Consider the following 27,004-nt stretch of genomic DNA (forward strand, 5'->3'; position numbering starts at 1 on the left):
GGTCGCCCTACTTGCACCTTAGGACGGATCCCTTCCACTGCGTGCTCCTGCCTTTTCACTCTTTTGCCTCAATAAAATCTCCTGCATCCCAGCACCACACGCCTCCATCTCCTTTCTTCTCCCAAGGCTCTTCCACTCTAAAACGGCACAAAGCCAGGCCTCAACAGGCCGGCGGGGTTGGGGGGAAAAGGGCACTCAGCCTCTCTGAGGACACAGGCCACCAGCGACAACACACACTCGCACCTGCAGGCATACACAGCATGACACAAGCCCAGCACTGGCTCAGAAAAAGCCTCCGATACGACAACGCTCCCTGCGCACACCTCCGACCGAGGCTCCCCGTGCCAACACACGCTTGACTAACTCTCTTCCGCACCCTCCCCAGCCAAAAAGGATCACAGAAACATTTAGAGATGGGCAGGAATCTCTGCAGAGCATGTCCTTCCACCCCAGTGCTCAAGCAGGGCCAGCTAGAGCAGATTGTCTGGGACCACAGCCACTCGCGTCTTCAGTACCTCCGAGAATGGAGCCGCCACCACCTCTTCCACTCTTTGACCACCCTCACACTGAAAAAGCCCTGCCGCCTTTGCCCGGGCAATTCCAGATGCTTTCACTTCTGAACATGGCCTCTTGTCCTACCACTGATCGCAAGCCTCTGGGCACAGCCCTTCAGCCGCTTTGCAGGCCACCGCACCGGCCGCTTACGCAACCCGCACTTTCTCAGCTCGTCTAGGAGCACGTACCAGGAGACAGCGACAAAGGCTTCCTTCAAGTACGCCTCAGCAACAGCCACTGCTCTCCCCTCGCCCAACGCCCACTCGCCTCAACGCGGAAGACACGCAGCTCACTCAAGCATGATTTGCCCTTCCAAAATCCACGCCAAACACCCCCCAACACCTTCCGTCCGTCCTGGCCTTGGCAGTGATTTCCAGCAGCATTGCTTCCATCACCTGCCCCGGGAACAGGCTCAGGCTCACCGGCCTCTGCTTTCCCAGAGCCTCCCGCACCATCTTCTGCGGGACACGAGGGGTACCAGCTCCCTTCCACTCTTCAGGAGCTGCCCCCAGGCACTATGACCTTTCCAGGAAAATGCACAGCGGCCTCACAAGGAGGCCTCCGCAATGCCAGATGCCTCGGCATTCCTGGGAGCAACACGACAGGCCCCGGGCACTTACAAACACCCACTCCCACACCACTCCTTCCTACCTCCCTTCATCTTCCTCAGCAACAACCACAGATCACCTGACAAACAGCCTGAAAAACACTCACCTTGCCTCAGCGGGGGCAGGCCTTGCCACTCATCAACCCTTCCGCACGCACCACCACCACCACCACAGCCTCGGCTCTGCAGCCCCGTGCCGCATGCTCAAACCCAGCTCCCCTCGGCAATCGCCAAATTCCCTTTCACCCTGTCAAGCTCTGCGCAGAGAACTGGCCTCACCCCTCGACACTCGCCCCAAGCACAGACCCCACCAAAGGCCCAGGAGTGCCAGCCTCCCCTGCCTGCCGCTCCCAGCCCTGCTCCGCCTCTCAGCACACATACGGGCTCTCCAGAAACTCACCTGCCCTCGCACGCTGCCTCATACACAATCATAAGAGTCACTTCGGTTGCAAAGGACCCTTAACATTATCGAGTCCAACCGTTAACCTAATACTGCCAAGGCCACCACTAATCCATGTCCCTAAGCGCCACGTCTACGTGTCTTTTAAACACCTCCCACAATGGTGACTCAACCACTGCCCTGGGCAGCCCCTTCCAGTGCTTGATAACCCTCTCGGTGAAGAAATTTCTCATCATAGCCAAACTAAACTTTGCCTGGCGCAACATGAGGCCCTTTCCTCTTGCCCTAGCACTTGTTGCTAGGGATGAGAGACTCACAACCTCCTCGTTACAACCTCCTCTCAGGTACTTGGAGACACCGATAGGGCCTCCCCTCAGCCGCCGCCTTCTGAAAACGCAGTAGCCCCGCTTCCCTCAACCGCTACTTCTAAGGCTTCTTCTCTCGATCCTTCACCGCATTCGCTGCTCTCCTTTGGATGCGTCACACCACAGCCCAAGCCCCACCTCAGGGGTCCACGATGGAGGGGCCAACACAAGCACCGGCGGAGCCAGGCAGGGCACCTCTCGTCACAGGACCGGCGAGCTCTCAGCCAGGGCTGCCAGGAAAATGGCCTGCTCTCCCAAACAGCCCTCCTCTGCCTGCCCGCACTGACACCCCCAGGGACGGATCCCAGGGGGCACAAGCCCAGACACGCAGGCCCCTTTCTCCCAGCTACAACCTTTCAAGCAAGGCGGGCAACAAGGCACACACAGAGCACGCTCAGTGGGAAAGGCCAGGCCTACAGTCAGGCTTAGCAAGCTGGCAGCAAGGCAGGCAGGGACCAAATGCCATGGAAGGGGCCGACACTCATGCCCGGCACACCTCCAAAGCCCACAACAGCCTTCCAGGCCCATGAACAAGTGGGGGCCCCTCTTCGCAACGCACCCGCAAACCACACCACACGAGTGCCACGGCATGACCTCACTGACAACACCCCACCTCTCCTATGCTTTGGCCACGTCTGCCAAATGCCCTGACACGCACCTTCCATGCAAATCCTCCCAGATACCTGCTCTCACTTCAAAGCTGACGCCAGGGACAGACGGACACATCCTCAAGAGGACGACATGAGAAGGGAGCGTTGTGGGAAGGGACACACCCCCCCACCTCATTACCTGCCAAGCTCTGGCACGCAACAGCTGCTTGCTGCAAAATGCCGTCACGCGCAAAGCCTGTCCCGCCCCCTCAGACCAGCATAAAAGACGGCCCAGCGCCTCTCTCCATCACACGCTTCTCCTGACGCCTTCTCCCCCGCAGTCAACAAGGTGAGCCTGAAGCCCCTTCCCCTCCTTCTCCTGCCCCACACGCCCCGTCTCTTCCAGCACGCGCTGACACCAGACTCAGCAGCCCCCACGACTCAACACCACCACGCTCCCCGCAGCCCCACACCGCGCCTCCACACTCCCTTGCCCTCCTGTAACGACACCCCTCGCGCCCCCCCAACACCCTCCGCTTCCTCAACACCCTCTCTTACAGGGACACTCCACACCGCAGACATGGCCTGCAACAACTTCTGCAGCCCCTGCGGACCCACCCCGCTGGCTAACAGCTGCAACGAGCCCTGCGTCAGGCAGTGCGAGGACTCCCGCGTCGTCATCCAGCCTTCCACCGTGCTGGTCACCCTGCCGGGACCCATCCTCACCTCCTTCCCCCAGAGCACCGCCGTCGGATCCTCCTCATCGGCTGCTGTGGGCAACATCCTCAGCTCCCAGGGAGTGCCCATCTCCTCCGGCGGCTTTGGCTACGGTTACGGCCTCGGAGGCCTGGGCTGCTATGGCGCCGGAAGAGCCTGCCTGCCCTGCTAAGGGCCCTCCACACCACACACACCCTGCAAGCCACGGCATGGACTGAGGACGCACCTCCCGCCTGCTGCTGGCACGGGGACCTGCCACCCGCACCTCCTCCTCTCAAGGCACCAAGCAAAGTAGCACGGAAGGGGCCAGCCCCGGCTGCCAGGATACATGGCCCACCTACCTCCTCCTCTTCTCCCACTGTCTTCTTTGCATCGCCCCTACTGCTACGTCCGCTACTCTCCGCTGCAAACGCCTGCTCACAAGCCAAAGACCACCGGGGCACCTCCCCCGCGCTGCTCCCACCGCAGGAAAGGAAGACCTCGGTGCTCTGGCAAAATCTTCTGCAAGCAAAGGACCTGGGCTGACGGTCGCCCTACTTGCACCTTAGGACGGATCCCTTCCACTGCGTGCTCCTGCCTTTTCACTCTTTTGCCTCAATAAAATCTCCTGCATCCCAGCACCACACGCCTCCATCTCCTTTCTTCTCCCAAGGCTCTTCCACTCTAAAACGGCACAAAGCCAGGCCTCAACAGGCCGGCGGGGTTGGGGGGGAAAAGGGCACTCAGCCTCTCTGAGGACACAGGCCACCAGCGACAACACACACTCGCACCTGCAGGCATACACAGCATGACACAAGCCCAGCACTGGCTCAGAAAAAGCCTCCGATACGACAACGCTCCCTGCGCACACCTCCGACCGAGGCTCCCCGTGCCAACACACGCTTGACTAACTCTCTTCCGCACCCTCCCCAGCCAAAAAGGATCACAGAAACATTTAGAGATGGGCAGGAATCTCTGCAGAGCATGTCCTTCCACCCCAGTGCTCAAGCAGGGCCAGCTAGAGCAGATTGTCTGGGACCACAGCCACTCGCGTCTTCAGTACCTCCGAGAATGGAGCCGCCACCACCTCTTCCACTCTTTGACCACCCTCACACTGAAAAAGCCCTGCCGCCTTTGCCCGGGCAATTCCAGATGCTTTCACTTCTGAACATGGCCTCTTGTCCTACCACTGATCGCAAGCCTCTGGGCACAGCCCTTCAGCCGCTTTGCAGGCCACCGCACCGGCCGCTTACGCAACCCGCACTTTCTCAGCTCGTCTAGGAGCACGTACCAGGAGACAGCGACAAAGGCTTCCTTCAAGTACGCCTCAGCAACAGCCACTGCTCTCCCCTCGCCCAACGCCCACTCGCCTCAACGCGGAAGACACGCAGCTCACTCAAGCATGATTTGCCCTTCCAAAATCCACGCCAAACACCCCCCAACACCTTCCGTCCGTCCTGGCCTTGGCAGTGATTTCCAGCAGCATTGCTTCCATCACCTGCCCCGGGAACAGGCTCAGGCTCACCGGCCTCTGCTTTCCCAGAGCCTCCCGCACCATCTTCTGCGGGACACGAGGGGTACCAGCTCCCTTCCACTCTTCAGGAGCTGCCCCCAGGCACTATGACCTTTCCAGGAAAATGCACAGCGGCCTCACAAGGAGGCCTCCGCAATGCCAGATGCCTCGGCATTCCTGGGAGCAACACGACAGGCCCCGGGCACTTACAAACACCCACTCCCACACCACTCCTTCCTACCTCCCTTCATCTTCCTCAGCAACAACCACAGATCACCTGACAAACAGCCTGAAAAACACTCACCTTGCCTCAGCGGGGGCAGGCCTTGCCACTCATCAACCCTTCCGCACGCACCACCACCACCACCACAGCCTCGGCTCTGCAGCCCCGTGCCGCATGCTCAAACCCAGCTCCCCTCAGCAATCGCCAAATTCCCTTTCACCCTGTCAAGCTCTGCGCAGAGAACTGGCCTCACCCCTCGACACTCGCCCCAAGCACAGACCCCACCAAAGGCCCAGGAGTGCCAGCCTCCCCTGCCTGCCGCTCCCAGCTCTGCTCCGCCTTTCAGCACACTTACGGGCTCTCCAGAAACGCACCTGCCCTCGCACGCTGCCTCATACACAATCATAAGAGTCACTTCGGTTGCAAAGGACCCTTAACATTATCGAGTCCAACCGTTAACCTAATACTGCCAAGGCCACCACTAATCCATGTCCCTAAGCGCCACGTCTACGTGTCTTTTAAACACCTCCCACAATGGTGACTCAACCACTGCCCTGGGCAGCCCCTTCCAGTGCTTGATAACCCTCTCGGTGAAGAAATTTCTCATCATAGCCAAACTAAACTTTGCCTGGCGCAACATGAGGCCCTTTCCTCTTGCCCTAGCACTTGTTGCTAGGGATGAGAGACTCACAACCTCCTCGTTACAACCTCCTCTCAGGTACTTGGAGACACCGATAGGGCCTCCCCTCAGCCGCCGCCTTCTGAAAACACAGTAGCCCCGCTTCCCTCAACTGCTACTTCTAAGGCTTCTTCTCTCGATCCTTCACCGCATTCGCTGCTCTCCTTTGGATGCGTCACACCACAGCCCAAGCCCCACCTCAGGGGTCCACGATGGAGGGGCCAACACAAGCACCGGCGGAGCCAGGCAGGGCACCTCTCGTCACAGGACCGGCGAGCTCTCAGCCAGGGCTGCCAGGAAAATGGCCTGCTCTCCCAAACAGCCCTCCTCTGCCTGCCCGCACTGACACCCCCAGGGACGGATCCCAGGGGGCACAAGCCCAGACACGCAGGCCCCTTTCTCCCAGCTACAACCTTTCAAGCAAGGCGGGCAACAAGGCACACACAGAGCACGCTCAGTGGGAAAGGCCAGGCCTACAGTCAGGCTTAGCAAGCTGGCAGCAAGGCAGGCAGGGACCAAATGCCATGGAAGGGGCCGACACTCATGCCCGGCACACCTCCAAAGCCCACAACAGCCTTCCAGGCCCATGAACAAGTGGGGGCCCCTCTTCGCAACGCACCCGCAAACCACACCACACGAGTGCCACGGCATGACCTCACTGACAACACCCCACCTCTCCTATGCTTTTGGCCACGTCTGCCAAATGCCCTGACACGCACCTTCCATGCAAATCCTCCCAGATACCTGCTCTCACTTCAAAGCTGACGCCAGGGACAGACGGACACATCCTCAAGAGGACGACATGAGAAGGGAGCGTTGTGGGAAGGGACACACCCCCCACCTCATTACCTGCCAAGCTCTGGCACGCAACAGCTGCTTGCTGCAAAATGCCGTCACGCGCAAAGCCTGTCCCGCCCCCTCAGACCAGCATAAAAGACGGCCCAGCGCCTCTCTCCATCACACGCTTCTCCTGACGCCTTCTCCCCCGCAGTCAACAAGGTGAGCCTGAAGCCCCTTCCCCTCCTTCTCCTGCCCCACACGCCCCGTCTCTTCCAGCACGCGCTGACACCAGACTCAGCAGCCCCCACGACTCAACACCACCACGCTCCCCGCAGCCCCACACCGCGCCTCCACACTCCCTTGCCCTCCTGTAACGACACCCCTCGCGCCCCCCCAACACCCTCCGCTTCCTCAACACCCTCTCTTACAGGGACACTCCACACCGCAGACATGGCCTGCAACAACTTCTGCAGCCCCTGCGGACCCACCCCGCTGGCTAACAGCTGCAACGAGCCCTGCGTCAGGCAGTGCGAGGACTCCCGCGTCGTCATCCAGCCTTCCACCGTGCTGGTCACCCTGCCGGGACCCATCCTCACCTCCTTCCCCCAGAGCACCGCCGTCGGATCCTCCTCATCGGCTGCTGTGGGCAACATCCTCAGCTCCCAGGGAGTGCCCATCTCCTCCGGCGGCTTTGGCTACGGTTACGGCCTCGGAGGCCTGGGCTGCTATGGCGCCGGAAGAGCCTGCCTGCCCTGCTAAGGGCCCTCCACACCACACACACCCTGCAAGCCACGGCATGGACTGAGGACGCACCTCCCGCCTGCTGCTGGCACGGGGACCTGCCACCCGCACCTCCTCCTCTCAAGGCACCAAGCAAAGTAGCACGGAAGGGGCCAGCCCCGGCTGCCAGGATACATGGCCCACCTACCTCCTCCTCTTCTCCCACTGTCTTCTTTGCATCGCCCCTACTGCTACGTCCGCTACTCTCCGCTGCAAATGCCTGCTCACAAGCCAAAGACCACCGGGGCACCTCCCCCGCGCTGCTCCCACCGCAGGAAAGGAAGACCTCGGTGCTCTGGCAAAATCTTCTGCAAGCAAAGGACCTGGGCTGACGGTCGCCCTACTTGCACCTCAGGACGGATCCCTTCCACTGCGTGCTCCTGCCTTTTCACTCTTTTGCCTCAATAAAATCTCCTGCATCCCAGCACCACACGCCTCCATCTCCTTTCTTCTCCCAAGGCTCTTCCACTCTAAAATGGCACAAAGCCAGGCCTCAACAGGCCGGCGGGGTTGGGGGGAAAAGGGCACTCAGCCTCTCTGAGGACACAGGCCACCAGCGACAACACACACTCGCACCTGCAGGCATACACAGCATGACACAAGCCCAGCACTGGCTCAGAAAAAGCCTCCGATACGACAACGCTCCCTGCGCACACCTCCGACCGAGGCTCCCCGTGCCAACACACGCTTGACTAACTCTCTTCCGCACCCTCCCCAGCCAAAAAGGATCACAGAAACATTTAGAGATGGGCAGGAATCTCTGCAGAGCATGTCCTTCCACCCCAGTGCTCAAGCAGGGCCAGCTAGAGCAGATTGTCTGGGACCACAGCCACTCGCGTCTTCAGTACCTCCGAGAATGGAGCCGCCACCACCTCTTCCACTCTTTGACCACCCTCACACTGAAAAAGCCCTGCCGCCTTTGCCCGGGCAATTCCAGATGCTTTCACTTCTGAACATGGCCTCTTGTCCTACCACTGATCGCAAGCCTCTGGGCACAGCCCTTCAGCCGCTTTGCAGGCCACCGCACCGGCCGCTTACGCAACCCGCACTTTCTCAGCTCGTCTAGGAGCACGTACCAGGAGACAGCGACAAAGGCTTCCTTCAAGTACGCCTCAGCAACAGCCACTGCTCTCCCCTCGCCCAACGCCCACTCGCCTCAACGCGGAAGACACGCAGCTCACTCAAGCATGATTTGCCCTTCCAAAATCCACGCCAAACACCCCCCAACACCTTCCGTCCGTCCTGGCCTTGGCAGTGATTTCCAGCAGCATTGCTTCCATCACCTGCCCCGGGAACAGGCTCAGGCTCACCGGCCTCTGCTTTCCCAGAGCCTCCCGCACCATCTTCTGCGGGACACGAGGGGTACCAGCTCCCTTCCACTCTTCAGGAGCTGCCCCCAGGCACTATGACCTTTCCAGGAAAATGCACAGCGGCCTCACAAGGAGGCCTCCGCAATGCCAGATGCCTCGGCATTCCTGGGAGCAACACGACAGGCCCCGGGCACTTACAAACACCCACTCCCACACCACTCCTTCCTACCTCCCTTCATCTTCCTCAGCAACAACCACAGATCACCTGACAAACAGCCTGAAAAACACTCACCTTGCCTCAGCGGGGGCAGGCCTTGCCACTCATCAACCCTTCCGCACGCACCACCACCACCACCACAGCCTCGGCTCTGCAGCCCCGTGCCGCATGCTCAAACCCAGCTCCCCTCGGCAATCGCCAAATTCCCTTTCACCCTGTCAAGCTCTGCGCAGAGAACTGGCCTCACCCCTCGACACTCGCCCCAAGCACAGACCCCACCAAAGGCCCAGGAGTGCCAGCCTCCCCTGCCTGCCGCTCCCAGCTCTGCTCCGCCTTTCAGCACACTTACGGGCTCTCCAGAAACGCACCTGCCCTCGCACGCTGCCTCATACACAATCATAAGAGTCACTTCGGTTGCAAAGGACCCTTAACATTATCGAGTCCAACCGTTAACCTAATACTGCCAAGGCCACCACTAATCCATGTCCCTAAGCGCCACGTCTACGTGTCTTTTAAACACCTCCCACAATGGTGACTCAACCACTGCCCTGGGCAGCCCCTTCCAGTGCTTGATAACCCTCTCGGTGAAGAAATTTCTCATCATAGCCAAACTAAACTTTGCCTGGCGCAACATGAGGCCCTTTCCTCTTGCCCTAGCACTTGTTGCTAGGGATGAGAGACTCACAACCTCCTCGTTACAACCTCCTCTCAGGTACTTGGAGACACCGATAGGGCCTCCCCTCAGCCGCCGCCTTCTGAAAACACAGTAGCCCCGCTTCCCTCAACTGCTACTTCTAAGGCTTCTTCTCTCGATCCTTCACCGCATTCGCTGCTCTCCTTTGGATGCGTCACACCACAGCCCAAGCCCCACCTCAGGGGTCCACGATGGAGGGGCCAACACAAGCACCGGCGGAGCCAGGCAGGGCACCTCTCGTCACAGGACCGGCGAGCTCTCAGCCAGGGCTGCCAGGAAAATGGCCTGCTCTCCCAAACAGCCCTCCTCTGCCTGCCCGCACTGACACCCCCAGGGACGGATCCCAGGGGGCACAAGCCCAGACACGCAGGCCCCTTTCTCCCAGCTACAACCTTTCAAGCAAGGCGGGCAACAAGGCACACACAGAGCACGCTCAGTGGGAAAGGCCAGGCCTACAGTCAGGCTTAGCAAGCTGGCAGCAAGGCAGGCAGGGACCAAATGCCATGGAAGGGGCCGACACTCATGCCCGGCACACCTCCAAAGCCCACAACAGCCTTCCAGGCCCATGAACAAGTGGGGGCCCCTCTTCGCAACGCACCCGCAAACCACACCACACGAGTGCCACGGCATGACCTCACTGACAACACCCCACCTCTCCTATGCTTTTGGCCACGTCTGCCAAATGCCCTGACACGCACCTTCCATGCAAATCCTCCCAGATACCTGCTCTCACTTCAAAGCTGACGCCAGGGACAGACGGACACATCCTCAAGAGGACGACATGAGAAGGGAGCGTTGTGGGAAGGGACACACCCCCCACCTCATTACCTGCCAAGCTCTGGCACGCAACAGCTGCTTGCTGCAAAATGCCGTCACGCGCAAAGCCTGTCCCGCCCCCTCAGACCAGCATAAAAGACGGCCCAGCGCCTCTCTCCATCACACGCTTCTCCTGACGCCTTCTCCCCCGCAGTCAACAAGGTGAGCCTGAAGCCCCTTCCCCTCCTTCTCCTGCCCCACACGCCCCGTCTCTTCCAGCACGCGCTGACACCAGACTCAGCAGCCCCCACGACTCAACACCACCACGCTCCCCGCAGCCCCACACCGCGCCTCCACACTCCCTTGCCCTCCTGTAACGACACCCCTCGCGCCCCCCCCAACACCCTCCGCTTCCTCAACACCCTCTCTTACAGGGACACTCCACACCGCAGACATGGCCTGCAACAACTTCTGCAGCCCCTGCGGACCCACCCCGCTGGCTAACAGCTGCAACGAGCCCTGCGTCAGGCAGTGCGAGGACTCCCGCGTCGTCATCCAGCCTTCCACCGTGCTGGTCACCCTGCCGGGACCCATCCTCACCTCCTTCCCCCAGAGCACCGCCGTCGGATCCTCCTCATCGGCTGCTGTGGGCAACATCCTCAGCTCCCAGGGAGTGCCCATCTCCTCCGGCGGCTTTGGCTACGGTTACGGCCTCGGAGGCCTGGGCTGCTATGGCGCCGGAAGAGCCTGCCTGCCCTGCTAAGGGCCCTCCACACCACACACACCCTGCAAGCCACGGCATGGACTGAGGACGCACCTCCCGCCTGCTGCTGGCACGGGGACCTGCCACCCGCACCTCCTCCTCTCAAGGCACCAAGCAAAGTAGCACGGAAGGGGCCAGCCCCGGCTGCCAGGATACATGGCCCACCTACCTCCTCCTCTTCTCCCACTGTCTTCTTTGCATCGCCCCTACTGCTACGTCCGCTACTCTCCGCTGCAAATGCCTGCTCACAAGCCAAAGACCACCGGGGCACCTCCCCCGCGCTGCTCCCACCGCAGGAAAGGAAGACCTCGGTGCTCTGGCAAAATCTTCTGCAAGCAAAGGACCTGGGCTGACGGTCGCCCTACTTGCACCTCAGGACGGATCCCTTCCACTGCGTGCTCCTGCCTTTTCACTCTTTTGCCTCAATAAAATCTCCTGCATCCCAGCACCACACGCCTCCATCTCCTTTCTTCTCCCAAGGCTCTTCCACTCTAAAATGGCACAAAGCCAGGCCTCAACAGGCCGGCGGGGTTGGGGGGAAAAGGGCACTCAGCCTCTCTGAGGACACAGGCCACCAGCGACAACACACACTCGCACCTGCAGGCATACACAGCATGACACAAGCCCAGCACTGGCTCAGAAAAAGCCTCCGATACGACAACGCTCCCTGCGCACACCTCCGACCGAGGCTCCCCGTGCCAACACACGCTTGACTAACTCTCTTCCGCACCCTCCCCAGCCAAAAAGGATCACAGAAACATTTAGAGATGGGCAGGAATCTCTGCAGAGCATGTCCTTCCACCCCAGTGCTCAAGCAGGGCCAGCTAGAGCAGATTGTCTGGGACCACAGCCACTCGCGTCTTCAGTACCTCCGAGAATGGAGCCGCCACCACCTCTTCCACTCTTTGACCACCCTCACACTGAAAAAGCCCTGCCGCCTTTGCCCGGGCAATTCCAGATGCTTTCACTTCTGAACATGGCCTCTTGTCCTACCACTGATCGCAAGCCTCTGGGCACAGCCCTTCAGCCGCTTTGCAGGCCACCGCACCGGCCGCTTACGCAACCCGCACTTTCTCAGCTCGTCTAGGAGCACGTACCAGGAGACAGCGACAAAGGCTTCCTTCAAGTACGCCTCAGCAACAGCCACTGCTCTCCCCTCGCCCAACGCCCACTCGCCTCAACGCGGAAGACACGCAGCTCACTCAAGCATGATTTGCCCTTCCAAAATCCACGCCAAACACCCCCCAACACCTTCCGTCCGTCCTGGCCTTGGCAGTGATTTCCAGCAGCATTGCTTCCATCACCTGCCCCGGGAACAGGCTCAGGCTCACCGGCCTCTGCTTTCCCAGAGCCTCCCGCACCATCTTCTGCGGGACACGAGGGGTACCAGCTCCCTTCCACTCTTCAGGAGCTGCCCCCAGGCACTATGACCTTTCCAGGAAAATGCACAGCGGCCTCACAAGGAGGCCTCCGCAATGCCAGATGCCTCGGCATTCCTGGGAGCAACACGACAGGCCCCGGGCACTTACAAACACCCACTCCCACACCACTCCTTCCTACCTCCCTTCATCTTCCTCAGCAACAACCACAGATCACCTGACAAACAGCCTGAAAAACACTCACCTTGCCTCAGCGGGGGCAGGCCTTGCCACTCATCAACCCTTCCGCACGCACCACCACCACCACCACAGCCTCGGCTCTGCAGCCCCGTGCCGCATGCTCAAACCCAGCTCCCCTCGGCAATCGCCAAATTCCCTTTCACCCTGTCAAGCTCTGCGCAGAGAACTGGCCTCACCCCTCGACACTCGCCCCAAGCACAGACCCCACCAAAGGCCCAGGAGTGCCAGCCTCCCCTGCCTGCCGCTCCCAGCCCTGCTCCGCCTCTCAGCACACATACGGGCTCTCCAGAAACTCACCTGCCCTCGCACGCTGCCTCATACACAATCATAAGAGTCACTTCGGTTGCAAAGGACCCTTAACATTATCGAGTCCAACCGTTAACCTAATACTGCCAAGGCCACCACTAATCCATGTCCCTAAGCGCCACGTCTACGTGTCTTTTAAACACCTCCCACAATGGTGACTCAACCACTGCCCTGGGCAGCCCCTTCCAGTGCTTGATAACCCTCTCGGTGAAGAAATTTCTCATCATAGCCAAACTAAACTTTGCCTGGCGCAACATGAGGCCCTTTCCTCTTGCCCTAGCACTTGTTGCTAGGGATGAGAGACTCACAACCTCCTCGTTACAACCTCCTCTCAGGTACTTGGAGACACCGATAGGGCCTCCCCTCAGCCGCTGCCTTCTGAAAACACAGTAGCCCCCGCTTCCCTCAACCGCTACTTCTAAGGCTTCTTCTCTCGATCCTTCACCGCATTCGCTGCTCTCCTTTGGATGCGTCACACCACAGCCCAAGCCCCACCTCAGGGGTCCACGATGGAGGGGCCAACACAAGCACCGGCGGAGCCAGGCAGGGCACCTCTCGTCACAGGACCGGCGAGCTCTCAGCCAGGGCTACCAGGAAAATGGCCTGCTCTCCCAAACAGCCCTCCTCTGCCTGCCCGCACTGACACCCCCAGGGACGGATCCCAGGGGGCACAAGCCCAGACACGCAGGCCCCTTTCTCCCAGCTACAACCTTTCAAGCAAGGCGGGCAACAAGGCACACACAGAGCACGCTCAGTGGGAAAGGCCAGGCCTACAGTCAGGCTTAGCAAGCTGGCAGCAAGGCAGGCAGGGACCAAATGCCATGGAAGGGGCCGACACTCATGCCCGGCACACCTCCAAAGCCCACAACAGCCTTCCAGGCCCATGAACAAGTGGGGGCCCCTCTTCGCAACGCACCCGCAAACCACACCACACGAGTGCCACGGCATGACCTCACTGACAACACCCCACCTCTCCTATGCTTTGGCCACGTCTGCCAAATGCCCTGACACGCACCTTCCATGCAAATCCTCCCAGATACCTGCTCTCACTTCAAAGCTGACGCCAGGGACAGACGGACACATCCTCAAGAGGACGACATGAGAAGGGAGCGTTGTGGGAAGGGACACACCCCCCACCTCATTACCTGCCAAGCTCTGGCACGCAACAGCTGCTTGCTGCAAAATGCCGTCACGCGCAAAGCCTGTCCCGCCCCCTCAGACCAGCATAAAAGACGGCCCAGCGCCTCTCTCCATCACACGCTTCTCCTGACGCCTTCTCCCCCGCAGTCAACAAGGTGAGCCTGAAGCCCCTTCCCCTCCTCCTGCCCCACACGCCCCGTCTCTTCCAGCACGCGCTGACACCAGACTCAGCAGCCCCCACGACTCAACACCACCACGCTCCCCGCAGCCCCACACCGCGCCTCCACACTCCCTTGCCCTCCTGTAACGACACCCCTCGCGCCCCCCCAACACCCTCCGCTTCCTCAACACCCTCTCTTACAGGGACACTCCACACCGCAGACATGGCCTGCAACAACTTCTGCAGCCCCTGCGGACCCACCCCGCTGGCTAACAGCTGCAACGAGCCCTGCGTCAGGCAGTGCGAGGACTCCCGCGTCGTCATCCAGCCTTCCACCGTGCTGGTCACCCTGCCGGGACCCATCCTCACCTCCTTCCCCCAGAGCACCGCCGTCGGATCCTCCTCATCGGCTGCTGTGGGCAACATCCTCAGCTCCCAGGGAGTGCCCGTCTCCTCCGGCGGCTTTGGCTACGGTTACGGCCTCGGAGGCCTGGGCTGCTATGGCGCCAGAAGAGCCTGCCTGCCCTGCTAAGGGCCCTCCACACCACACACACCCTGCAAGCCACGGCATGGACTGAGGACGCACCTCCCGCCTGCTGCTGGCACGGGGACCTGCCACCCGCACCTCCTCCTCTCAAGGCACCAAGCAAAGTAGCACGGAAGGGGCCAGCCCCGGCTGCCAGGATACATGGCCCACCTACCTCCTCCTCTTCTCCCACTGTCTTCTTTGCATCGCCCCTACTGCTACGTCCGCTACTCTCCGCTGCAAACGCCTGCTCACAAGCCAAAGACCACCGGGGCACCTCCCCCCGCGCTGCTCCCACCGCAGGAAAGGAAGACCTCGGTGCTCTGGCAAAATCTTCTGCAAGCAAAGGACCTGGGCTGACGGTCGCCCTACTTGCACCTTAGGACGGATCCCTTCCACTGCGTGCTCCTGCCTTTTCACTCTTTTGCCTCAATAAAATCTCCTGCATCCCAGCACCACACGCCTCCATCTCCTTTCTTCTCCCAAGGCTCTTCCACTCTAAAATGGCACAAAGCCAGGCCTCAACAGGCCGGCGGGGTTGGGGGGAAAAGGGCACTCAGCCTCTCTGAGGACACAGGCCACCAGCGACAACACACACTCGCACCTGCAGGCATACACAGCATGACACAAGCCCAGCACTGGCTCAGAAAAAGCCTCCGATACGACAACGCTCCCTGCGCACACCTCCGACCGAGGCTCCCCGTGCCAACACACGCTTGACTAACTCTCTTCCGCACCCTCCCCAGCCAAAAAGGATCACAGAAACATTTAGAGATGGGCAGGAATCTCTGCAGAGCATGTCCTTCCACCCCAGTGCTCAAGCAGGGCCAGCTAGAGCAGATTGTCTGGGACCACAGCCACTCGCGTCTTCAGTACCTCCGAGAATGGAGCCGCCACCACCTCTTCCACTCTTTGACCACCCTCACACTGAAAAAGCCCTGCCGCCTTTGCCCGGGCAATTCCAGATGCTTTCACTTCTGAACATGGCCTCTTGTCCTACCACTGATCGCAAGCCTCTGGGCACAGCCCTTCAGCCGCTTTGCAGGCCACCGCACCGGCCGCTTACGCAACCCGCACTTTCTCAGCTCGTCTAGGAGCACGTACCAGGAGACAGCGACAAAGGCTTCCTTCAAGTACGCCTCAGCAACAGCCACTGCTCTCCCCTCGCCCAACGCCCACTCGCCTCAACGCGGAAGACACGCAGCTCACTCAAGCATGATTTGCCCTTCCAAAATCCACGCCAAACACCCCCCAACACCTTCCGTCCGTCCTGGCCTTGGCAGTGATTTCCAGCAGCATTGCTTCCATCACCTGCCCCGGGAACAGGCTCAGGCTCACCGGCCTCTGCTTTCCCAGAGCCTCCCGCACCATCTTCTGCGGGACACGAGGGGTACCAGCTCCCTTCCACTCTTCAGGAGCTGCCCCCAGGCACTATGACCTTTCCAGGAAAATGCACAGCGGCCTCACAAGGAGGCCTCCGCAATGCCAGATGCCTCGGCATTCCTGGGAGCAACACGACAGGCCCCGGGCACTTACAAACACCCACTCCCACACCACTCCTTCCTACCTCCCTTCATCTTCCTCAGCAACAACCACAGATCACCTGACAAACAGCCTGAAAAACACTCACCTTGCCTCAGCGGGGGCAGGCCTTGCCACTCATCAACCCTTCCGCACGCACCACCACCACCACCACAGCCTTGGCTCTGCAGCCCCGTGCCGCATGCTCAAACCCAGCTCCCCTCGGCAATCGCCAAATTCCCTTTCACCCTGTCAAGCTCTGCGCAGAGAACTGGCCTCACCCCTCGACACTCGCCCCAAGCACAGACCCCACCAAAGGCCCAGGAGTGCCAGCCTCCCCTGCCTGCCGCTCCCAGCTCTGCTCCGCCTTTCAGCACACTTACGGGCTCTCCAGAAACTCACCTGCCCTCGCACGCTGCCTCATACACAATCATAAGAGTCACTTCGGTTGCAAAGGACCCTTAACATTATCGAGTCCAACCGTTAACCTAATACTGCCAAGGCCACCACTAATCCATGTCCCTAAGCGCCACGTCTACGTGTCTTTTAAACACCTCCCACAATGGTGACTCAACCACTGCCCTGGGCAGCCCCTTCCAGTGCTTGATAACCCTCTCGGTGAAGAAATTTCTCATCATAGCCAAACTAAACTTTGCCTGGCGCAACATGAGGCCCTTTCCTCTTGCCCTAGCACTTGTTGCTAGGGATGAGAGACTCACAACCTCCTCGTTACAACCTCCTCTCAGGTACTTGGAGACACCGATAGGGCCTCCCCTCAGCCGCCGCCTTCTGAAAACGCAGTAGCCCCCGCTTCCCTCAACCGCTACTTCTAAGGCTTCTTCTCTCGATCCTTCACCGCATTCGCTGCTCTCCTTTGGATGCGTCACACCACAGCCCAAGCCCCACCTCAGGGGTCCACGATGGAGGGGCCAACACAAGCACCGGCGGAGCCAGGCAGGGCACCTCTCGTCACAGGACCGGCGAGCTCTCAGCCAGGGCTGCCAGGAAAATGGCCTGCTCTCCCAAACAGCCCTCCTCTGCCTGCCCGCACTGACACCCCCAGGGACGGATCCCAGGGGGCACAAGCCCAGACACGCAGGCCCCTTTCTCCCAGCTACAACCTTTCAAGCAAGGCGGGCAACAAGGCACACACAGAGCACGCTCAGTGGGAAAGGCCAGGCCTACAGTCAGGCTTAGCAAGCTGGCAGCAAGGCAGGCAGGGACCAAATGCCATGGAAGGGGCCGACACTCATGCCCGGCACACCTCCAAAGCCCACAACAGCCTTCCAGGCCCATGAACAAGTGGGGGCCCCTCTTCGCAACGCACCCGCAAACCACACCACACGAGTGCCACGGCATGACCTCACTGACAACACCCCACCTCTCCTATGCTTTGGCCACGTCTGCCAAATGCCCTGACACGCACCTTCCATGCAAATCCTCCCAGATACCTGCTCTCACTTCAAAGCTGACGCCAGGGACAGACGGACACATCCTCAAGAGGACGACATGAGAAGGGAGCGTTGTGGGAAGGGACACACCCCCCACCTCATTACCTGTCAAGCTCTGGCACGCAACAGCTGCTTGCTGCAAAATGCCGTCACGCGCAAAGCCTGTCCCGCCCCCTCAGACCAGCATAAAAGACGGCCCAGCGCCTCTCTCCATCACACGCTTCTCCTGACGCCTTCTCCCCCGCAGTCAACAAGGTGAGCCTGAAGCCCCTTCCCCTCCTCCTGCCCCACACGCCCCGTCTCTTCCAGCACGCGCTGACACCAGACTCAGCAGCCCCCACGACTCAACACCACCATGCTCCCCCGCAGCCCCACACCGCGCCTCCACACTCCCTTGCCCTCCTGTAACGACACCCCTCGCGCCCCCCCAACACCCTCCGCTTCCTCAACACCCTCTCTTACAGGGACACTCCCACACCGCAGACATGGCCTGCAACAACTTCTGCAGCCCCTGCGGACCCACCCCGCTGGCTAACAGCTGCAACGAGCCCTGCGTCAGGCAGTGCGAGGACTCCCGCGTCGTCATCCAGCCTTCCACCGTGCTGGTCACCCTGCCGGGACCCATCCTCACCTCCTTCCCCCAGAGCACCGCCGTCGGATCCTCCTCATCGGCTGCTGTGGGCAACATCCTCAGCTCCCAGGGAGTGCCCATCTCCTCCGGCGGCTTTGGCTACGGTTACGGCCTCGGAGGCCTGGGCTGCTATGGCGCCGGAAGAGCCTGCCTGCCCTGCTAAGGGCCCTCCACACACACACACACCCTGCAAGCCACGGCATGGACTGAGGACGCACCTCCCGCCTGCTGCTGGAACGGGGACCTGCCACCCGCACCTCCTCCTCTCAAGGCACCAAGCAAAGTAGCACGGAAGGGGCCAGCCCCGGCTGCCAGGATACATGGCCCACCTACCTCCTCCTCTTCTCCCACTGTCTTCTTTGCATCGCCCCTACTGCTACGTCCGCTACTCTCCGCTGCAAACGCCTGCTCACAAGCCAAAGACCACCGGGGCACCTCCCCCGCGCTGCTCCCACCGCAGGAAAGGAAGACCTCGGTGCTCTGGCAAAATCTTCTGCAAGCAAAGGACCTGGGCTGACGGTCGCCCTACTTGCACCTTAGGACGGATCCCTTCCACTGCGTGCTCCTGCCTTTTCACTCTTTTGCCTCAATAAAATCTCCTGCATCCCAGCACCACACGCCTCCATCTCCTTTCTTCTCCCAAGGCTCTTCCACTCTAAAATGGCACAAAGCCAGGCCTCAACAGGCCGGCGGGGTTGGGGGGAAAAGGGCACTCAGCCTCTCTGAGGACACAGGCCACCAGCGACAACACACACTCGCACCTGCAGGCATACACAGCATGACACAAGCCCAGCACTGGCTCAGAAAAAGCCTCCGATACGACAACGCTCCCTGCGCACACCTCCGACCGAGGCTCCCCGTGCCAACACACGCTTGACTAACTCTCTTCCGCACCCTCCCCAGCCAAAAAGGATCACAGAAACATTTAGAGATGGGCAGGAATCTCTGCAGAGCATGTCCTTCCACCCCAGTGCTCAAGCAGGGCCAGCTAGAGCAGATTGTCTGGGACCACAGCCACTCGCGTCTTCAGTACCTCCGAGAATGGAGCCGCCACCACCTCTTCCACTCTTTGACCACCCTCACACTGAAAAAGCCCTGCCGCCTTTGCCCGGGCAATTCCAGATGCTTTCACTTCTGAACATGGCCTCTTGTCCTACCACTGATCGCAAGCCTCTGGGCACAGCCCTTCAGCCGCTTTGCAGGCCACCGCACCGGCCGCTTACGCAACCCGCACTTTCTCAGCTCGTCTAGGAGCACGTACCAGGAGACAGCGACAAAGGCTTCCTTCAAGTACGCCTCAGCAACAGCCACTGCTCTCCCCTCGCCCAACGCCCACTCGCCTCAACGCGGAAGACACGCAGCTCACTCAAGCATGATTTGCCCTTCCAAAATCCACGCCAAACACCCCCCAACACCTTCCGTCCGTCCTGGCCTTGGCAGTGATTTCCAGCAGCATTGCTTCCATCACCTGCCCCGGGAACAGGCTCAGGCTCACCGGCCTCTGCTTTCCCAGAGCCTCCCGCACCATCTTCTGCGGGACACGAGGGGTACCAGCTCCCTTCCACTCTTCAGGAGCTGCCCCCAGGCACTATGACCTTTCCAGGAAAATGCACAGCGGCCTCACAAGGAGGCCTCCGCAATGCCAGATGCCTCGGCATTCCTGGGAGCAACACGACAGGCCCCGGGCACTTACAAACACCCACTCCCACACCACTCCTTCCTACCTCCCTTCATCTTCCTCAGCAACAACCACAGATCACCTGACAAACAGCCTGAAAAACACTCACCTTGCCTCAGCGGGGGCAGGCCTTGCCACTCATCAACCCTTCCGCACGCACCACCACCACCACCACAGCCTCGGCTCTGCAGCCCCGTGCCGCATGCTCAAACCCAGCTCCCCTCGGCAATCGCCAAATTCCCTTTCACCCTGTCAAGCTCTGCGCAGAGAACTGGCCTCACCCCCTCGACACTCGCCCCAAGCACAGACCCCCACCAAAGGCCCAGGAGTGCCAGCCTCCCCTGCCTGCCGCTCCCAGCTCTGCTCCGCCTTTCAGCACACTTACGGGCTCTCCAGAAACTCACCTGCCCTCGCACGCTGCCTCATACACAATCATAAGAGTCACTTCGGTTGCAAAGGACCCTTAACATTATCGAGTCCAACCGTTAACCTAATACTGCCAAGGCCACCACTAATCCATGTCCCTAAGCGCCACGTCTACGTGTCTTTTAAACACCTCCCACAATGGTGACTCAACCACTGCCCTGGGCAGCCCCTTCCAGTGCTTGATAACCCTCTCGGTGAAGAAATTTCTCATCATAGCCAAACTAAACTTTGCCTGGCGCAACATGAGGCCCTTTCCTCTTGCCCTAGCACTTGTTGCTAGGGATGAGAGACTCACAACCTCCTCGTTACAACCTCCTCTCAGGTACTTGGAGACACCGATAGGGCCTCCCCTCAGCCGCCGCCTTCTGAAAACGCAGTAGCCCCGCTTCCCTCAACCGCTACTTCTAAGGCTTCTTCTCTCGATCCTTCACCGCATTCGCTGCTCTCCTTTGGATGCGTCACACCACAGCCCAAGCCCCACCTCAGGGGTCCACGATGGAGGGGCCAACACAAGCACCGGCGGAGCCAGGCAGGGCACCTCTCGTCACAGGACCGGCGAGCTCTCAGCCAGGGCTGCCAGGAAAATGGCCTGCTCTCCCAAACAGCCCTCCTCTGCCTGCCCGCACTGACACCCCCAGGGACGGATCCCAGGGGGCACAAGCCCAGACACGGAGGCCCCCTTTCTCCCAGCTACAACCTTTCAAGCAAGGCGGGCAACAAGGCACACACAGAGCACGCTCAGTGGGAAAGGCCAGGCCTACAGTCAGGCTTAGCAAGCTGGCAGCAAGGCAGGCAGGGACCAAATGCCACGGAAGGGGCCGACACTCATGCCCGGCACACCTCCAAAGCCCACAACAGCCTTCCAGGCCCATGAACAAGTGGGGGCCCCTCTTCGCAACGCACCCCGCAAACCACACCACACGAGTGCCACGGCATGACCTCACTGACAACACCCCACCTCTCCTATGCTTTGGCCACGTCTGCCAAATGCCCTGACACGCACCTTCCATGCAAATCCTCCCAGATACCTGCTCTCACTTCAAAGCTGACGCCAGGGACAGACGGACACATCCTCAAGAGGACGACATGAGAAGGGAGCGTTGTGGGAAGGGACACACCCCCCACCTCATTACCTGCCAAGCTCTGGCACGCAACAGCTGCTTGCTGCAAAATGCCGTCACGCGCAAAGCCTGTCCCGCCCCCTCAGACCAGCATAAAAGACGGCCCAGCGCCTCTCTCCATCACACGCTTCTCCTGACGCCTTCTCCCCCGCAGTCAACAAGGTGAGCCTGAAGCCCCTTCCCCTCCTTCTCCTGCCCCACACGCCCCGTCTCTTCCAGCACGCGCTGACACCAGACTCAGCAGCCCCCACGACTCAACACCACCACGCTCCCCGCAGCCCCACACCGCGCCTCCACACTCCCTTGCCCTCCTGTAACGACACCCCTCGCGCCCCCCCAACACCCTCCGCTTCCTCAACACCCTCTCTTACAGGGACACTCCACACCGCAGACATGGCCTGCAACAACTTCTGCAGCCCCTGCGGACCCACCCCGCTGGCTAACAGCTGCAACGAGCCCTGCGTCAGGCAGTGCGAGGACTCCCGCGTCGTCATCCAGCCTTCCACCGTGCTGGTCACCCTGCCGGGACCCATCCTCACCTCCTTCCCCCAGAGCACCGCCGTCGGATCCTCCTCATCGGCTGCTGTGGGCAACATCCTCAGCTCCCAGGGAGTGCCCGTCTCCTCCGGCGGCTTTGGCTACGGTTACGGCCTCGGAGGCCTGGGCTGCTATGGCGCCAGAAGAGCCTGCCTGCCCTGCTAAGGGCCCTCCACACCACACACACCCTGCAAGCCACAGCATGGACTGAGGACGCACCTCCCGCCTGCTGCTGGCACGGGGACCTGCCACCCGCACCTCCTCCTCTCAAGGCACCAAGCAAAGTAGCACGGAAGGGGCCAGCCCCGGCTGCCAGGATACATGGCCCACCTACCTCCTCCTCTTCTCCCACTGTCTTCTTTGCATCGCCCCTACTGCTACGTCCGCTACTCTCCGCTGCAAACGCCTGCTCACAAGCCAAAGACCACCGGGGCACCTCCCCCGCGCTGCTCCCACCGCAGGAAAGGAAGACCTCGGTGCTCTGGCAAAATCTTCTGCAAGCAAAGGACCTGGGCTGACGGTCGCCCTACTTGCACCTTAGGACGGATCCCTTCCACTGCGTGCTCCTGCCTTTTCACTCTTTTGCCTCAATAAAATCTCCTGCATCCCAGCACCACACGCCTCCATCTCCTTTCTTCTCCCAAGGCTCTTCCACTCTAAAATGGCACAAAGCCAGGCCTCAACAGGCCGGCGGGGTTGGGGGGAAAAGGGCACTCAGCCTCTCTGAGGACACAGGCCACCAGCGACAACACACACTCGCACCTGCAGGCATACACAGCATGACACAAGCCCAGCACTGGCTCAGAAAAAGCCTCCGATACGACAACGCTCCCTGCGCACACCTCCGACCGAGGCTCCCCGTGCCAACACACGCTTGACTAACTCTCTTCCGCACCCTCCCCAGCAAAAAAGGATCACAGAAACATTTAGAGATGGGCAGGAATCTCTGCAGAGCATGTCCTTCCACCCCAGTGCTCAAGCAGGGCCAGCTAGAGCAGATTGTCTGGGACCACAGCCACTCGCGTCTTCAGTACCTCCGAGAATGGAGCCGCCACCACCTCTTCCACTCTTTGACCACCCTCACACTGAAAAAGCCCTGCCGCCTTTGCCCGGGCAATTCCAGATGCTTTCACTTCTGAACATGGCCTCTTGTCCTACCACTGATCGCAAGCCTCTGGGCACAGCCCTTCAGCCGCTTTGCAGGCCACCGCACCGGCCGCTTACGCAACCCGCACTTTCTCAGCTCGTCTAGGAGCACGTACCAGGAGACAGCGACAAAGGCTTCCTTCAAGTACGCCTCAGCAACAGCCACTGCTCTCCCCCTCGCCCAACGCCCACTCGCCTCAACGCGGAAGACACGCAGCTCACTCAAGCATGATTTGCCCTTCCAAAATCCACGCCAAACACCCCCCAACACCTTCCGTCCGTCCTGGCCTTGGCAGTGATTTCCAGCAGCATTGCTTCCATCACCTGCCCCGGGAACAGGCTCAGGCTCACCGGCCTCTGCTTTCCCAGAGCCTCCCGCACCATCTTCTGCGGGACACGAGGGGTACCAGCTCCCTTCCACTCTTCAGGAGCTGCCCCCAGGCACTATGACCTTTCCAGGAAAATGCACAGCGGCCTCACAAGGAGGCCTCCGCAATGCCAGATGCCTCGGCATTCCTGGGAGCAACACGACAGGCCCCGGGCACTTACAAACACCCACTCCCACACCACTCCTTCCTACCTCCCTTCATCTTCCTCAGCAACAACCACAGATCACCTGACAAACAGCCTGAAAAACACTCACCTTGCCTCAGCGGGGGCAGGCCTTGCCACTCATCAACCCTTCCGCACGCACCACCACCACCACCACAGCCTCGGCTCTGCAGCCCCGTGCCGCATGCTCAAACCCAGCTCCCCTCGGCAATCGCCAAATTCCCTTTCACCCTGTCAAGCTCTGCGCAGAGAACTGGCCTCACCCCTCGACACTCGCCCCAAGCACAGACCCCACCAAAGGCCCAGGAGTGCCAGCCTCCCCTGCCTGCCGCTCCCAGCTCTGCTCCGCCTTTCAGCACACATACGGGCTCTCCAGAAACTCACCTGCCCTCGCACGCTGCCTCATACACAATCATAAGAGTCACTTCGGTTGCAAAGGACCCTTAACATTATCGAGTCCAACCGTTAACCTAATACTGCCAAGGCCACCACTAATCCATGTCCCTAAGCGCCACGTCTACGTGTCTTTTAAACACCTCCCACAATGGTGACTCAACCACTGCCCTGGGCAGCCCCTTCCAGTGCTTGATAACCCTCTCGGTGAAGAAATTTCTCATCATAGCCAAACTAAACTTTGCCTGGCGCAACATGAGGCCCTTTCCTCTTGCCCTAGCACTTGTTGCTAGGGATGAGAGACTCACAACCTCCTCGTTACAACCTCCTCTCAGGTACTTGGAGACACCGATAGGGCCTCCCCTCAGCCGCCGCCTTCTGAAAACGCAGTAGCCCCGCTTCCCTCAACCGCTACTTCTAAGGCTTCTTCGCTCGATCCTTCACCGCATTCGCTGCTCTCCTTTGGATGCGTCACACCACAGCCCAAGCCCCACCTCAGGGGTCCACGATGGAGGGGCCAACACAAGCACCGGCGGAGCCAGGCAGGGCACCTCTCGTCACAGGACCGGCGAGCTCTCAGCCAGGGCTGCCAGGAAAATGGCCTGCTCTCCCAAACAGCCCTCCTCTGCCTGCCCGCACTGACACCCCCAGGGACGGATCCCAGGGGGCACAAGCCCAGACACGCAGGCCCCTTTCTCCCAGCTACAACCTTTCAAGCAAGGCGGGCAACAAGGCACACACAGAGCACGCTCAGTGGGAAAGGCCAGGCCTACAGTCAGGCTTAGCAAGCTGGCAGCAAGGCAGGCAGGGACCAAATGCCACGGAAGGGGCCGACACTCATGCCCGGCACACCTCCAAAGCCCACAACAGCCTTCCAGGCCCATGAACAAGTGGGGGCCCCTCTTCGCAACGCACCCGCAAACCACACCACACGAGTGCCACGGCATGACCTCACTGACAACACCCCACCTCTCCTATGCTTTGGCCACGTCTGCCAAATGCCCTGACACGCACCTTCCATGCAAATCCTCCCAGATACCTGCTCTCACTTCAAAGCTGACGCCAAGGACAGACGGACACATCCTCAAGAGGAGGACATGAGAAGGGAGCGTTGTGGGAAGGGACACACCCCCCACCTCATTACCTGCCAAGCTCTGGCACGCAACAGCTGCTTGCTGCAAAATGCCGTCACGCGCAAAGCCTGTCCCGCCCCCTCAGACCAGCATAAAAGACGGCCCAGCGCCTCTCTCCATCACACGCTTCTCCTGACGCCTTCTCCCCCGCAGTCAACAAGGTGAGCCTGAAGCCCCTTCCCCTCCTTCTCCTGCCCCACACGCCCCGTCTCTTCCAGCACGCGCTGACACCAGACTCAGCAGCCCCCACGACTCAACACCACCACGCTCCCCGCAGCCCCACACCGCGCCTCCACACTCCCTTGCCCTCCTGTAACGACACCCCTCGCGCCCCCCCAACACCCTCCGCTTCCTCAACACCCTCTCTTACAGGGACACTCCACACCGCAGACATGGCCTGCAACAACTTCTGCAGCCCCTGCGGACCCACCCCGCTGGCTAACAGCTGCAACGAGCCCTGCGTCAGGCAGTGCGAGGACTCCCGCGTCGTCATCCAGCCTTCCACCGTGCTGGTCACCCTGCCGGGACCCATCCTCACCTCCTTCCCCCAGAGCACCGCCGTCGGATCCTCCTCATCGGCTGCTGTGGGCAACATCCTCAGCTCCCAGGGAGTGCCCGTCTCCTCCGGCGGCTTTGGCTACGGTTACGGCCTCGGAGGCCTGGGCTGCTATGGCGCCAGAAGAGCCTGCCTGCCCTGCTAAGGGCCCTCCACACCACACACACCCTGCAAGCCACAGCATGGACTGAGGACGCACCTCCCGCCTGCTGCTGGAACGGGGACCTGCCACCCGCACCTCCTCCTCTCAAGGCACCAAGCAAAGTAGCACGGAAGGGGCCAGCCCCGGCTGCCAGGATACATGGCCCACCTACCTCCTCCTCTTCTCCCACTGTCTTCTTTGCATCGCCCCTACTGCTACGTCCGCTACTCTCCGCTGCAAACGCCTGCTCACAAGCCAAAGACCACCGGGGCACCTCCCCCACGCTGCTCCCACCGCAGGAAAGGAAGACCTCGGTGCTCTGGCAAAATCTTCTGCAAGCAAAGGACCTGGGCTGACGGTCGCCCTACTTGCACCTTAGGACGGATCCCTTCCACTGCGTGCTCCTGCCTTTTCACTCTTTTGCCTCAATAAAATCTCCTGCATCCCAGCACCACACGCCTCCATCTCCTTTCTTCTCCCAAGGCTCTTCCACTCTAAAATGGCACAAAGCCAGGCCTCAACAGGCCGGCGGGGTTGGGGGGAAAAGGGCACTCAGCCTCTCTGAGGACACAGGCCACCAGCGACAACACACACTCGCACCTGCAGGCATACACAGCATGACACAAGCCCAGCACTGGCTCAGAAAAAGCCTCCGATACGACAACGCTCCCTGCGCACACCTCCGACCGAGGCTCCCCGTGCCAACACACGCTTGACTAACTCTCTTCCGCACCCTCCCCAGCCAAAAAGGATCACAGAAACATTTAGAGATGGGCAGGAATCTCTGCAGAGCATGTCCTTCCACCCCAGTGCTCAAGCAGGGCCAGCTAGAGCAGATTGTCTGGGACCACAGCCACTCGCGTCTTCAGTACCTCCGAGAATGGAGCCGCCACCACCTCTTCCACTCTTTGACCACCCTCACACTGAAAAAGCCCTGCCGCCTTTGCCCGGGCAATTCCAGATGCTTTCACTTCTGAACATGGCCTCTTGTCCTACCACTGATCGCAAGCCTCTGGGCACAGCCCTTCAGCCGCTTTG

General features: G+C 60.4%; 7 protein-coding genes across 7 annotated transcripts; all 7 read left to right on the plus strand.

The window, feature by feature from the left end:
- The first annotated feature begins 3,097 nt into the window (after positions 1–3,097).
- On the plus strand, positions 3,098–3,406 carry LOC130145509 (feather keratin 1-like). The gene has a single exon (XM_056330368.1). The coding sequence runs from the start codon at positions 3,098–3,100 to the stop codon at positions 3,404–3,406; it is 309 nt and encodes a 102-aa protein (XP_056186343.1).
- Positions 3,407–6,858: 3,452 nt separating this feature from the next.
- LOC130145513 (feather keratin 1-like) lies at positions 6,859–7,167 on the plus strand. The gene has a single exon (XM_056330377.1). It carries the CDS (start codon positions 6,859–6,861, stop codon positions 7,165–7,167), a length of 309 nt encoding a protein of 102 aa, XP_056186352.1.
- A 3,452-nt stretch (positions 7,168–10,619) lies between these two features.
- On the plus strand, positions 10,620–10,928 carry LOC130145514 (feather keratin 1-like). The gene has a single exon (XM_056330378.1). It carries the CDS (start codon positions 10,620–10,622, stop codon positions 10,926–10,928), a length of 309 nt encoding a protein of 102 aa, XP_056186353.1.
- Positions 10,929–14,376: 3,448 nt separating this feature from the next.
- On the plus strand, positions 14,377–14,685 carry LOC130146975 (feather keratin-like). Its single transcript, XM_056333663.1, has one exon. The coding sequence runs from the start codon at positions 14,377–14,379 to the stop codon at positions 14,683–14,685; it is 309 nt and encodes a 102-aa protein (XP_056189638.1).
- Positions 14,686–18,136: 3,451 nt separating this feature from the next.
- Positions 18,137–18,445, plus strand: LOC130145515 (feather keratin 1-like). The gene has a single exon (XM_056330379.1). The coding sequence runs from the start codon at positions 18,137–18,139 to the stop codon at positions 18,443–18,445; it is 309 nt and encodes a 102-aa protein (XP_056186354.1).
- A 3,455-nt stretch (positions 18,446–21,900) lies between these two features.
- LOC130146974 (feather keratin-like) lies at positions 21,901–22,209 on the plus strand. The gene has a single exon (XM_056333662.1). The coding sequence runs from the start codon at positions 21,901–21,903 to the stop codon at positions 22,207–22,209; it is 309 nt and encodes a 102-aa protein (XP_056189637.1).
- A 3,451-nt stretch (positions 22,210–25,660) lies between these two features.
- On the plus strand, positions 25,661–25,969 carry LOC130147016 (feather keratin-like). The gene has a single exon (XM_056333732.1). It carries the CDS (start codon positions 25,661–25,663, stop codon positions 25,967–25,969), a length of 309 nt encoding a protein of 102 aa, XP_056189707.1.
- Positions 25,970–27,004: the final 1,035 nt, after the last annotated feature.

The sequence above is a fragment of the Falco biarmicus genome, chromosome 3 (genome assembly GCF_023638135.1).
Source record: "Falco biarmicus isolate bFalBia1 chromosome 3, bFalBia1.pri, whole genome shotgun sequence".
In the NCBI taxonomy this organism is placed as follows: Eukaryota; Metazoa; Chordata; class Aves; order Falconiformes; family Falconidae; genus Falco; species Falco biarmicus.

What these genes read in the sequence shown, in the direction of transcription:
- LOC130145509 (XM_056330368.1), top strand. Translation starts at nt 3,098, where the DNA reads ATGGCCTGCAACAACTTCTGCAGCCCCTGCGGACCCACCCCGCTGGCT.
- LOC130145513 (XM_056330377.1), top strand. Translation starts at nt 6,859, where the DNA reads ATGGCCTGCAACAACTTCTGCAGCCCCTGCGGACCCACCCCGCTGGCT.
- LOC130145514 (XM_056330378.1), top strand. Translation starts at nt 10,620, where the DNA reads ATGGCCTGCAACAACTTCTGCAGCCCCTGCGGACCCACCCCGCTGGCT.
- LOC130146975 (XM_056333663.1), top strand. Translation starts at nt 14,377, where the DNA reads ATGGCCTGCAACAACTTCTGCAGCCCCTGCGGACCCACCCCGCTGGCT.
- LOC130145515 (XM_056330379.1), top strand. Translation starts at nt 18,137, where the DNA reads ATGGCCTGCAACAACTTCTGCAGCCCCTGCGGACCCACCCCGCTGGCT.
- LOC130146974 (XM_056333662.1), top strand. Translation starts at nt 21,901, where the DNA reads ATGGCCTGCAACAACTTCTGCAGCCCCTGCGGACCCACCCCGCTGGCT.
- LOC130147016 (XM_056333732.1), top strand. Translation starts at nt 25,661, where the DNA reads ATGGCCTGCAACAACTTCTGCAGCCCCTGCGGACCCACCCCGCTGGCT.